The 13,755-nt window shown below is 38.7% G+C and overlaps 1 protein-coding gene across 1 annotated transcript in view; it reads left to right on the top strand.

The window, feature by feature from the left end:
- SYNPO2 (synaptopodin 2) overlaps window positions 1-8,963 on the top strand; it is a 249,757-nt gene extending 240,794 nt beyond the window's left edge. Inside the window, exon 5 of the mRNA XM_075200335.1 lies at window positions 698-8,963. Within this exon, the coding sequence (XP_075056436.1) occupies window positions 698-1,264 (567 nt within the window). The 3' untranslated portion in view covers window positions 1,265-8,963. The remainder of the gene's footprint in view (window positions 1-697) is intronic.
- The last annotated feature ends 4,792 nt before the right edge of the window (window positions 8,964-13,755 follow it).

Here is a 13,755-nt window from a genome sequence, read left to right as displayed (position 1 = left end):
CCTTAAAGGTGGTGGTAGTCATCATTCCGATGACCACCATTCCAATAAGAATTATAGTGACACTAATATGGCAATCTCCATAGCTACAAATTTCAGGAAATGCAGACTTACCTACAAACTGATACAGAATATTTCCGACAGCACTGCTGTAAAGTGCAATAGCAGAAAATGCTGTCAGTGTGATTGTCGTCACTTAAAATGGCGGCAGTCACATTGGCGCTATTAGGGGGCCAATGCGAGTACCTGGCAGCTGTTAAAAATACAAACCTTATTTAAAAATATACACAGTGGGCCTGTTTCATTAAGGAAAGTAGGGTAAAAAAAGAGTAATTTTTCTGCTGGACAAACCATGTTACAATGCAAGGGGTGCAAATTAGTTTATTATTTTGCACATGAGTTAAATGCTGGCTGTCTTTTTATGTAGCACACAAGTACTTGATGGCCCTACTCCAACTATAAATCTGTCCCCACATTTTAAATTCACCACCCCCTCGAGAGCTACATGGTTCTGCCAAAGTGCAAAGTTACTCCTTTATTTTGCTTTACTGTCCTTAATGAATGAGGCCCAATATGTTTTTATACAGCATATATAATAGGAGTGAAGATTTTATATATATATATATACATACATAGAGACTGTCTACCACTACCTACTGGCTACTCTATTATAAATAATTCTTGTTTGTCTTTTGTTTAGGAAAGAGATGATGGAAGATCCATATTAATCCCGGCCAGAAGTTTTTCATCTGCCAGCTCACAGCCTTTTAGTTCACCTTTGTCTCCAAGGCTTTTCGAACCTGCCCCTGGTTATGTTGGCAAATCAATGGCAACACCAGAAATACCTGGCAAGAGGTTAAATCCATGGGAAACAGTAACAAAATCTCCCATGGGTCTTGCGGATGATGTTTTTATGCCACAAACTATCCATGAGTCTGTATCTGCCAATGTAGTGTCTGCTGCACGTAGAAAGACTCTACCAGAACCTCCAGCAGCCTGGAGGTCCACCTCCAATGTACCACCTACTACTAGATCTTACGCCTATAGAGGCTCACCTGAGTGTAAACCTAGTCGTATTTCAACAGTACCAAAAAATATAGTGTCTGCACCATCTTTGCAATGTGGTTATCAACTTAGGTATCCATATTCCAGCTCACACTCTATAACAAATGCTGGTACTGTACCTTTGGAAACCAGGTCAGAATATTGCATGTCTACAGGGCGTAATCCAAACTTTAATCCTTATCCAAGGGCCTGGAGAAGCTGAATATTATGTCCATCTGTTCAGTCATTCTAATGGCTCATGAATTCAATTTATATTCCTAAGTTATAGTTCTATATGGACCTATAGTGAATTGGAAAGAACCAGGATATAATCAGAAAATCATGCCATTTGAGATCACATTGATTGAAACATTTTCATCCAAATTTTCATAAATTTGCAATACTAGTACCTTTAACACATATATAGAACTTCACAGACTTGGTGAAATGTAGTAAATCCTAGAACCTGAGGCCTATTGAGACATACCATTTAAGTCAATAGTGTAATATTTCATTGACTTTAATGGTATGGATCACCCGGCACAAGTAGCATTACTGTCATCACTGTTTCACCTCCAATGTAGTTTACGAAATTAAGTTTATATGTAACATTGTACACAAGTATTCTCTTGAGGACCTGATATTCTTATTCAATGCATCTGTTAGTAATGGCTAGAATACAGTATGTCTACCTGCTGAGCAAATCATGTAACCTAGTATATTAGATTAAAGAGCTCCCTAATCAGCCTTGCCAGCAGTTTGGACTCACAACTATAAAACACGATGTTACACATTTCTAAGTAGCAGCGTTTAACCAAGTAACAAGTAGGACTTGAGTCAGTGCTCTGTGAAGCAGGATTCCTGATTCTAAAATATTGACTTCCCCACATATACCAGATATTGAAAAGGAACAGACCATAAATGTTTGAGGGATTGACATTAAATTTGGAATCAATATTACATGTAACATGCCAGTATAGTTTTTAAGAAGACAAACGTTAATTTCAAATAGGCAGTCCCCCCAGTGTGGTAATAACAGGTCTTGGCAGAAGAACGCAGAGGGAAACATTAGCAAGGACCAAATAATTTCAAAAGAAGATAAATTGAATGTATGTGTAAAACTAGAGGGCTAACTAACCCGTTCTAGAGAGCTACCGACAAAGTGTTTATGAGAATGAGACTAGAATGAGGAATTATAACAGTATGTGAATCCTATATGTTAAATGGTGGAAGTGAAAAACTATTTTTATGAAAAATGAAGGGAAGGGAGAGAAGACTAATCAGCAACATTCTATGGACTTCTAATAATCTATTAATACAAGAATGTATATATTATTGCCAAGAGTTCACTGTTTTGTTATGGTTTTAGGAAGTCATGTTGTGTATGTCCCAGGATGCTGTTATGACCTACCTACTATACAGGGGGTCATATTGAGTAAGACACAAGTTGCATTTTCGGCATATAATATGCTTTTTTATTTCTACGCAGGCTCATAATGCACTAGTTCCAAAACCACTGCTTTGTGCTTCAGATTTGTTGAAGGTGAAATGTGTGTAGATGTTGTTAGAAAGTGAATTTACTGGTAAATGAACGGCAGGTGTTAAAATAAGGTTGGGTAGGAGAGCTGGGATCGCTACCAACATGACACTGAGATGAGACAACAGACAAATATCATTGTGCACTCAAATGTGCATTCAGTAATATAGTCACAGAACTGGTTGGGTTGACGCTTCCTATAGTGCCGTATATGTAGCCTGCACTGTTTTTGTCATATGCTATCAATATGTCAGCTCAAGTATGTTGCCTTATCAGAACTATAACTTACACTTTTATAATTGTGGAGAAAAGTGCAATAGCTATTTGTTAATAAACAACATAACATATATCATTTGAAGCTCCAAGCATTCCCAGACAAAAAGAGATCAAATATGTTTAGTTCCTTTGCAAATAAATTATAAATTAATTGCATAATAAACAATACATTGAACACACTTATTAAGAAACTATGTTTTGTAGAGCTAACCTGCTGAATACATATATGTTAGCATGGTTGGATTTACATCATTTGAACATAAAGACACAAAACTTTAAACAACAAACCCCACCTCATCCACAACTTTGCTGTTTGTTTCACAGAGCAGAATATAGCACTGTCATAAAAAAAAGTGTCCCCATCTCAGTTACATTTGTATCAGTTGATTGTTCACAAGTTCCTTTGTCTTTGGCAAGTAAAAGGTTTGACATATGGACTGCGTAGAAAAAGAGCTAACTCTAAATCCCTGCCGTTAAATCCGGTCCTGTGTCTCAAAGATGCACTTTAATGGAAGCAATTTCATATTTCTGAATGAATATTGATTTCTGGAGAGGTACTCTGTGCTGTAGAACTTAGGGAAATCAAAGGCACAATTTCTACCATCTTGTAATAGATGGAACATTCTTACGTCCCATTTCTAGGGAAATTCATTGCAAAGAAACAAAGTAAGACTTAATTGTCTTCTAGCAGTTCACTTGGGGATTTACTGTATACCAGGGAAAAATAAGTGCATTGTTTTAGTCATGCTGTTGATCTGTAATGACAAAAATCATAAAACAGGATGCACTGTTTGAGTGTTTGTTGCAAACTTTAACAAGCTCTATATAATTGAGGCACAGGAAGTTAATGGTGGCTCATGCTACAATGCTGATGTCCAGCTGCGTGATTGTTTCCAACATCTGCACGAGTGAGGTATGAGCACATTGCTTTACAGAACTAATTCAGTTAAGTGGTGGCAACAAGTCACAATTCAGCCAATAAGCCACAGAAATACACTGTAATTAGACACTTTGCAGTACTTACCATTGAGCACACAGTTTAAAGGTAATTACATAGTGTAGGTGGTGGTAAACTAATTTAACTGAGCACCTGCAAGCTATACTATAGAGTAAGTGTGACACTGACGCTGAGTGACGTTTTTATGAAACACATTTTATTTCTTGCTCATTCAGAAGCAAGAAGGATGTTGTTTTTTTAAGTGGTTTGAAAATGATGTCTGGTTTGCTGACTGCTTTGTAATGATTACAAGGTCACTTAAACTTTTTATAATGTATATTTCTCGTAGTACATTTGAGCAGTTTGACTTTTGATGTGAGTGAAAACTTTACCCATAGAATTGCAAGCACCAGCTTTGTGTTATTTTTCTACACATAGTACTTAGAGACAAGCAAAGTTCCACAAATTCCACGTTTGGCTTTTGCCATTCCAGAGAATGGGCAGTGTATTTGTATGGTCTGATTTCTACATTTTGAGGAATGTAATAGCTGGATGTTAGCACCGTCAGCTCATTGTGCCATTGGTGTGGTTTAAATTCTGAGTGGAACAAAAATGACAGCGTGTTTTATCATTCAGGACACTTAAGGCCAAATTCCTCCGTAGAGACGTGCATTATTCCACAGCTAAATGCAGAATGAGGTTAATATTCCTTTTTAACATTTTCGTTTATCACTAATAGTGCTGTATATAAATGCTTGTTTTCCACAGTTTGATTTTATACTATGTTCAGTGCCAGAAATACCTTGCATGGGTTCCATGGCAACCCACTACTAGAGTTTAGAATTAGTCTTCAATTAACAGCTAACCTTTACATGAAGCACAGTCAGTGATGAATTCTCGGTCCTTTCACTCTATGTACAGCAGGCTATAATGTTGACATCAACATGGAAAGAATGGGCATAAATCATATGAGTGTTGGCCACACATTATTCTCCTTATACTAGGTGTGATTTCCTTTACCGATTCTGCATTCAGGTTTATGTCAAACAAGTACATATGGACTGGCAGATGGATCAGCTTAGAGACACCTTAGTGTTTTATATTCAGCAGCGTTTCACATGTCAAACTATTTTGCTTATATGTGGAGATAATCAGGGTGAGATTTCAATCCTTCAATCTTTAGTTTTGTTACATATGCCCCAACTGTAGACATATTGATTATATAGTGTGCTTATATTGTATATTTATTAATGCAGTACAGTAGAAATGAGACCAGCCTGTGTATCTTTGTCTGATTAATGATGACAGCCTTAGATGGTATAGTTCTTTAGACTGTGAACAGTTACAGCTGTATTGCAATTCAGTAAATTAATTGACCACCTTACAACCCATTCACTCATCCGCAAGCAGCATTGTATCTTAATCTGGTCACACATGTGGACTAGTGCCACGGCTCAGTCTGAGCACTAGGCAATAGGGTCAGTGGGATAAGTGTCCAATTTGACCACACCAGTAGGTGGTCAAATTGGGCAATATCCTGCCATTCTGTGCACAAAGTAGAGCAGATGGCTCACTTCCAACAACTACTATCGTGCAGTCAGAAGATGACCACACACCAAGACTGATAGCCGTCATCTTCTGTTTACATGAACCAACGTCTCTCATGATGATCTAGTAATTCTGGGGCTACACTCGCTGTAGTATCGGGTCAAATGCCAAATGTTCCTGCTACGGTATTACAGCAAGTTTAGGTAGCATAAAATACACTGCTCATTTCAACTTGTATGTACACCCAATGCACAATTTCATCTTGGTGAATGAATTTAAATCACACTGAAAATGCAGATGGTTATACGGATCATTCACTGTACCAATGTGCAAATGATGGAAGAGAATATTATTGATGTACTTTGTATGACATGTATTTATTGCTTCTCTGTAACACCCATATGTGTGCCCCAAGCACGGTTCCCACTTGACGTACAATAACGTTCCAATATGGAACTGATTCACTGCCACTTCCAGACCAACCAATAAAAATGACCCTGTGTGTGCTGTGTGCAAACTCTGCATCTGTGTATACAGTTGAAGTTCAAGAGATGCACATATTCACTGTAGTCTAGTGTACAGGGGTTAATGGAATCTAATACTGTTTATGACATGTCCATTATTTGTATTTGTCTGTGTAATCAACTTGTTTAATATTGCGTTTAAGCAGGACTCAAAATATTACCATTATTTATACATTATACAATGGTTTTATAAAAATAATTTACTTTTTTGGGAAAATATAGTGGTGTTTCACAATGAATATGTTAATAGTACAAAGCAGGGGGAAAAAGTCATACAGAGTTGATAACCTGGCAACAGTTTACAAAAATGTTCTTTGTTCACAATCAGGCGTAATAGGAAATTAATAGTGAAATTACTGTCTACAGTGGAAATTTGCCACTGGTCCAATAGACCAGTGATAGCTCACAATGTTATATATTGCACTGCTCAATGCGTTGTTATTATTATTCTGGTTTAGCTCATCAACATTCACATATTTGTGCAATTCAGTATTCTTTTTTTTTTATAAATGCATGTTTTGTATTTTTATATCTTTATTTGTGCACATAAGTCATAGTCCTTGATTGTCTATGTGATTTATCATTCTGAAGATGACGTAACAACCCACTGTATCTATGAAATGTCAAGCTTTTTTAAAGTCATTAACTACCACACATAGACGGAAATGTTTTATTTATGCCATGCACAGTATATCTATTAAACATTATTTGTCCATTCCTCCCAAGTAACCACAGTTTGGTTGTAGTACTTTAGGATACAAGAAACATATAGGGGCAGACGCAGAATTGGATGAAAGCCAATTTGTATCTTGGGTGAAATTGCTCTGCACATGCCCAGAAAGTGGTAGCATGCATATGCACCTGTACAGATTCTGGCACTTACCCACCTGCACCTGGAAAGGCGAAACAGGGGAGGGTACAGTAAAAGCATGTTTACACTCATTCAGACCTGCCGAAACATGCATATACGCCTGTTAGGAAGTATATCAGTTGTACCTGCTATAGGACAGGGGCAAATACTCAGTGATAATGACCTGTCATAAACCAGGCACTTATACTGCTGATGCAGAGGCTTAACAGAATAAAGTCAACATACATTTTGCCTCCCCGGTCAATGTATGACCTTGCATTAACTCTAAATATGATTGTGAAGACATTTCCTTTGGGAATTACTTACTAATACGGTGTAATATGTAGTAACTAAAAGCAACCAATCAGAGATATTTTTATTGTCTAACGTGCTAGATCGGTCTAAGTTAAGTGCTGATTGGTTGCCATGTTTTGGCCTTGTTAGTATATAATCTTTTTAACACTATGGGCTTGATTCATCAAGGCATGCAGGCTGAGCACAACATGCGTTTGTTCAAAAATGCACGTAAATCGGCTCTGTGTACAGCAGAATTCAACAAGCAACGGATCTGAAGATACGTGCACAGGGGCAGGCTGGGCGTGGTCCCCCCCTCAGCTTGGCCCATAGTGGGCTACCTTGGGCTGGGTCCCTGGACAATCTGCATTTTCTTCTTTTAAAAATGTTGCTAATAGACTTTAGTCGGGACTTGCTCCCCGGGCTAAAATTTGCCAGCCCCCCGCCCCCATATGGGCGCCAATGAATTCGAGTGTAGGTCTGCTGTGATCTACCACACAAGACACTACAGGATACCTCCAATACCTGTGTGGATTATAAATCCTCAAAAAACTTACTGAAAAAACCCAAAAACAGATTATTAAATGAATGTCACCTGTTAATAATATAGGCATTAGTGATAAAACAGTCAAATAAACAGAAGCGCTCTCACTAAATGTAACTATACAGCACCTCATAAAATATACTGATTCGATGAAAGAGAGAGGGAGCAATGATTTGACATATAAATATGCTTATGCCTCTTTATCCATAGGTGTTTTTTTATATAAGTGGATGTATATACATATAAAATGGGTGTGAGTCACTTGGATATATAAAGCATATATGGGGTTAAAAATAATAGTGTAAAAAGTAACCAATATTAGTGAAATAAAATGAAATCAAAAAAATAATAATAAAGTGTATATAGATATAAAATCAAAATTAGACAAACAGACACGTGGAGACACTTGAAAATGTTATAGCTCTTTTTAAGATCAGTAGGCGTATCTGCAGCCAGTGGGACAGGAATCACCGATGTATAGACCAAGATGTTGAGCTTACCCTAGTTAGTCCTAGTGTAGGTCTTCTTTTCTTATTTCGGTGTTCAGCCTTTTATATGTATATTTGTCAACTTATATAAAAAAAAAAACACCTGTGGATAGAGAGGCATTAATATATATATATATATATATATATATATATATATATATATATATATATGCCAAATCATTGTGCCTCTCTCTTTCATCAAATTGGTCATAAAACAGTTTTTTGTTTATTTCATAAGTGTTTTTTATCCCCCCCCCCAATGAAATACTTTTATTAGGATGTTATTAATTTCTACTGAACATAAAATACATTTTTATAGTTTTATAATTTCTCCTAATTACAAACACATGTTCTAGCATGCATACAGGGCTGTCATGGGAGGGCTGACAAATTTTAGACCGGGGGGCATGACCCGACTCAGCAGCCTATTTAAATGGGGAAAAAATGGCCCAGTGACCCAGCCCAGTTAGCCTACTATGGGACCGGCCCAGGGGGCAGATGCCCCCCCTGCCCCCCAGCCCAGCCTGCCCCTGAGCACTGTCACCACTATTGATCAGGACTTAGACTTGCCCTGTAGCTAGAGCAAGAGATACGGCAGAAAAACAAGTACCTTTGAGATGCCCAGAGCGTGATTCGGACATGACTGAGTACATTTGAGTGTGGCACACCCATACTGTAAATTGACTACTGCAAAACGTCCCTTCCCCGCCCCGCTTACTACATGTAATCATAGGCAGTAGTAAGTGTCCTTTGCATGCAAAGACCAAGCTGACAGTGCTGCGTCTATTGGCGTGTGTCCCAGATCTGGGCATACGTAGAGTGATTTTGCATACAGTCCGCTCAAAATCGGCAGATACATGCCTTGATGAATCAGGCCCTATGATTGTATCATGGGATAAGGTGTCAAATAAATCCAGCGCTCAACCGTTAATCCGGTAATCTCTCGCTGGATTTCGGAGCTGCGAGCTGAAATCCAGTGAGTAAATTACCGTATTAACGTTTTTTCCGTGCACGATTACCATAATATCGGTAATCGTGCGCGGTCCGCGGGATTTTCGGCAATCCCGCGGACAATTGAATATGCCCCAAAGTGGGTTATCTCTGTTATCAATCCATTATTGTTAGTTGTTTTAAAAACAGGTATTATGGCGGCTCCCACAATAAAAACAATGAATCAGTTCAGAAAGTGTAAAGTAAGTGTTAGGTTGTTACAGCTACTTCAGCTACTCAGTTTTCAAATAAATGGAAATATGGTTTCATATTTATTTCACCTATATACAGATATAATTAATTTGATAATCAAAACAGAGAAAATACATATTGATTTGTAAGTTGTGTTTTAAAAATATGTTGATAAGAGGAATTGTGTTTTGTGCCGTTACATAATATACTGTGCCCTGTACCTATATGACATTATACTGTATAAGCTGATCAGTGTGGAGATTGTATTGTACACATTACCTAAAATAAGCTTTGCAGAGAGAAAACAAATGACAGTTGTGGACAATTGATCTATTGTAAATCACTTAACATTCTATGTTAGCTTTGTTTGAATGTATTATGTGTTGCTTTTTGAAGTTTGAATGCTTATTTTGACATATTGATTGTCCACGGAAAAAAAGACCACTTGGAAAACAAATGTTTGCAAAGATAAACAATGTGATTTAATAAATATTACTTTAGAGCACAAAGAGAAGATGAATTAATGTTTTGATATGTGGGCTTTTGGATAATCGCTTAATCTCTTTCTCTGTACAGTTTTGCTTTAGATCCCATGAATCCAGGAGATTATCAGAAGACAAGGTCAAATAGCAGGATATGTTGTCAAAAGTGTAACAGAAGGAAAATGCCCATATGCTGGCATTGTAAACATGCAGAGTTAGACCAATGAACCCTTACACAAAATAGTCTATTGTTTCATTGTCTGTATGATGTCATTACCAATTTTAAAATGTGGAAACGGGTCTTTTCAGGGTAGGGATAACAGTGTACATATGCAGTGCCAGTAGAGAGGGATTTAGGCAAGATACTGGCTGGGGGGCCCCCTCCCTGAAACAATCCATAGCACTATGTTTTTTTAGCATACCATTTACCCCTATAGCTGAGGAGAAAAAAGGAGGTGTGGCCATATCATTGGAGGCGTGGCTTGCATAGCTGGGGGCGTACCTAGCAGCAACTACCAACGTACCTAGTAACAACCTAGCAGTTGTCACTTTTGTCCTTCCATCATCACAAGTGCCCCTTCACATTAAGACTGCGCCACTTCACAATATCACATGTGCCCCTTCATTGCCACTTTTGTCCCTCCATCATCACTTTTCCCCTTCACAATATCACATGTGCCCCTTCATTGTCACTTTTGTCCCTGCATCATCACACTATGCCGCTTCATTGTTACTTTTGCCCCTTCACAATATCACATGTGCTCCTTCACATCACCTCGGTGCCCCTTCACAGCACCTCTGTGACCCTTCACATCACCTCGGTGCCCCTTCATATCACCTCTGTCCCTCTTCATAATGTTTTTGGAATCAGTGTGCCATTGTGCCTCCGTTGGTTTGCTTACCTTTCTATTGCTTTCTTCTCTTCTGTTTTCTTCTTTCTGTTTTCTCATCTTGTGTTCTGTTTTCTTTCTTGCCCCGTCGCGCTCGCTGCTCCTCTCTGCTCCTCTCTGCTCCTCTGAGTCCTCAGTGGGTGTGTCGTCAGGAGTGATGATGTCACACCTGACATTCAGTGGAACGCAATCGAGTAGGAATGACGAGAGGAAGCTGCCGGGGGCCGCTGCAATCATGTGATTATTTTTTTTTCCTCCCTTGGACACAATATATTTTTTTGTTTGCTGGCGCCCCCACCACCTGCCAGGTCCTCTGGGGACTGGGCTCTAGGCAAGTGCCTAGGTTGCCTAGCGGTAAAACTGGCCCTAAGTACCAGGTAAACAGTTTGAGGTCTATTAACAAGTCCTTAATCACACATGAGTGCCTTCTGGAAATTATCAGCCACATATTAACAGAACAGTATATAAAAATAATGTCAGCCATTTATTTATTATGATTTGCATTTTTCTCTTAGGTCTGTATTCTCATTTCCTGGCAGTCTTTGTTATGACTGTTACATTGAAATACTCCAGAAGTTGCGGTTCCTGAAACCTTAGCTTTAAGAAATAAATAAAAAGTAAATTCTTCATTCATTTTTGAAACTGCATATTACATATATGCTAACATATAAAAGATGAAATTAAAAACAATTATAGAGTTGTTGAGAACTATACAGATAAATATTACACAATTAAAGAATGTGCACTAATTCTTGTCTGGGTAACTAGAGAGCATTTAATAATGGAGAGAGGATGCGCTCAATGAAAAATGTTCAACACTCTGCAAAGTCCATAGTGACAAAAACAGATCCACAATTGTTCCTTGAATTAGAACAGACCAGCACCAGTCATGAAAAAAATCTTAGATTACTTTAATGAAAAAAATGCAGTTGGAGAAGTGGCGGTCTGGCATACCACTGTATACACCCCCACTTCAAATTCTGTGACTACTTTGGAGTCATGTTTAGTCACATGAACCTATGAGAGCTGGTATAAGTGTCCATATTAAGCAGTGTCAAATCCGATCATAATTCATAATACACCAAGTCATTCTGCAGTGTTTCAAACACTTAATAAGCTTATGCATCTCCGCAATGATACAATATTGCAATATTTCTCACAATATTCTCCCTCCTGGTATATACCGGAAGCAGTGGCGGATCCAGGGGGGGGGGGCGATCGGGGCGATCGCCCCCGCTAGCAGACACTTGCTGCCGACGGCTGCACAGTATGTGCAGGTCCGTCCAGCCGTGACAGGCAGGGACAGTGTTCTGCCCGGCTGCTCTGATTGTGTTTAAAACACAATCAGAGCAGCCGGGCAGCACACTGTGCAGCCGTCGGCAGCCTAAACTGTTAGAAAGGGGCGGGGCCTAAATCCCCCCCCCCCCCCCCCCCCCCTAATTTGCCCCGGGTACAGTCGTTTTCTAGATCCGCCCCTGACCGGAAGATGCATTCTGTCACATACGAATACAGGTGAGATTTAGAAAACTATTTTGTGGCACTTGAATACTACTTGTCAATGATACCACTGACATGATTATTGATGCTGCTGGATAGCTAGTGGAGTCATCATTGTGAAACAGAAAACCAGGTCCCACAAAAATCTAACAGTTAACTCTTGTTTTCTTTTAGGTGCCAAAAGCATGGAGACTTTTCAGTGTAAACAACTCTCCAACATAATAATAATTACTTTAATATGTGTATGAAGTCAATAGAGATGAGCAAACTTTTCATAATTGTTAGTCTCATTGTGCATTTGGGGTTGGAATTTTGCAAATTTCTACTGGTAGAATTTGGCCTTAACTGTACCATGCAGCATTCCCTGCCCCTACCCGATCCACACAACAGAGCAGAATGAAGTGACACTGGTGTTATCCCAGTCCTACTACCATAAATTCTGCAGGATGTTGAACTGGAGAATGACATGTCATGGAATGGGAAAGCATACAGGAACTGTGGCAAAATTTGTCTCTCGCTTTGCTCACCTCTGCCAGTGAGGCTCTCACATTGGATCCACAAATCAGATTAAAGACATTTACAATCTATAATCAAAGCAAAATAGCCTGGTCTATGTTTCTTAACAAACTGCTGTACCATGATATAAGTCTAAGCCAGTGGTGTTCCAGGGAATGACCTAGAATACTCAGGTTTACTGCTCTGTAAATGTTCTTATTTTGCTTCCTGAAAAACACTGTGAAGTGTGTGAACCATTTTGCCCTTGGAGGTAGAGACGGACAAAATAAATAAATATGCAACATCTAAGGTTATAAAATATAATTTAACTTACCACGTGTATTTCACTATATGTTCTGCTGATTGTGAGTAGAATGTAGAATGGCATTGCTTTAAGAGATATATTTAGACAACAATGATCAGATCTAGATCCAAGTTCACAAATTCTACATATCTGTTTTTTATACATAACCTTCAGTAAAACCACCCGTCGTGTTCAAAAAATAAGGATCTGAAGTTCTTTATTTTTCTAGCAAGGTCAACAGTTTAGCAGACAGAACAGAAATACCTTAGGTGGGAAGGACAAACACATCTAGTAAGGTTAATATTACACATTTACATGAAATAATATAATAAGGCAGAATTAAAGTGCTAACCTTCAATGTTTAATTGGATAATGAAGTTTATATGTTTACTGGGATTAATCTCCTTATCCGTAGGCTTTTTTTTTATTGAATGCTTAATAGTGACATGAACACTTAACTATAGATAAAAGCAACGTGTTGGGGTGTATTTTTCTCTAAAATAAAGTACTTTATTACTGTGTCTGTGTATTTTATTCAGTGTATCTTTTACAAATGAACTACAGATCACAGCGGGGGCTTGCCGGTGCCTGTGAGCACCAGCATACCCAAGCCATTTAGGCATGACTGTGCTTGCTGGGACTGGTAGTACAAACGGAAAATAAATACTATATACTGGTGTTGTACAGGTTAGGGCTGCAGGGAGTACCCACGCTGCATGTTTTCCTGCTAAAGTGTCACCAGCCCATAATGCCTACATTGCAGACACAGCAGATCACTCACAGGGGGACCCTCGTCCAGGCAACAGGTTATCCAACCCAGGAGCCCACTGAGAGAGGGGGGCCTAGGGCATGGGACCACTCTGTCT

This window comes from Mixophyes fleayi, chromosome 1 (assembly GCF_038048845.1).
Source record: "Mixophyes fleayi isolate aMixFle1 chromosome 1, aMixFle1.hap1, whole genome shotgun sequence".
NCBI lineage: Eukaryota > Metazoa > Chordata > Amphibia > Anura > Limnodynastidae > Mixophyes > Mixophyes fleayi.
This window is presented reverse-complemented; position numbering and strand designations above follow the sequence as displayed.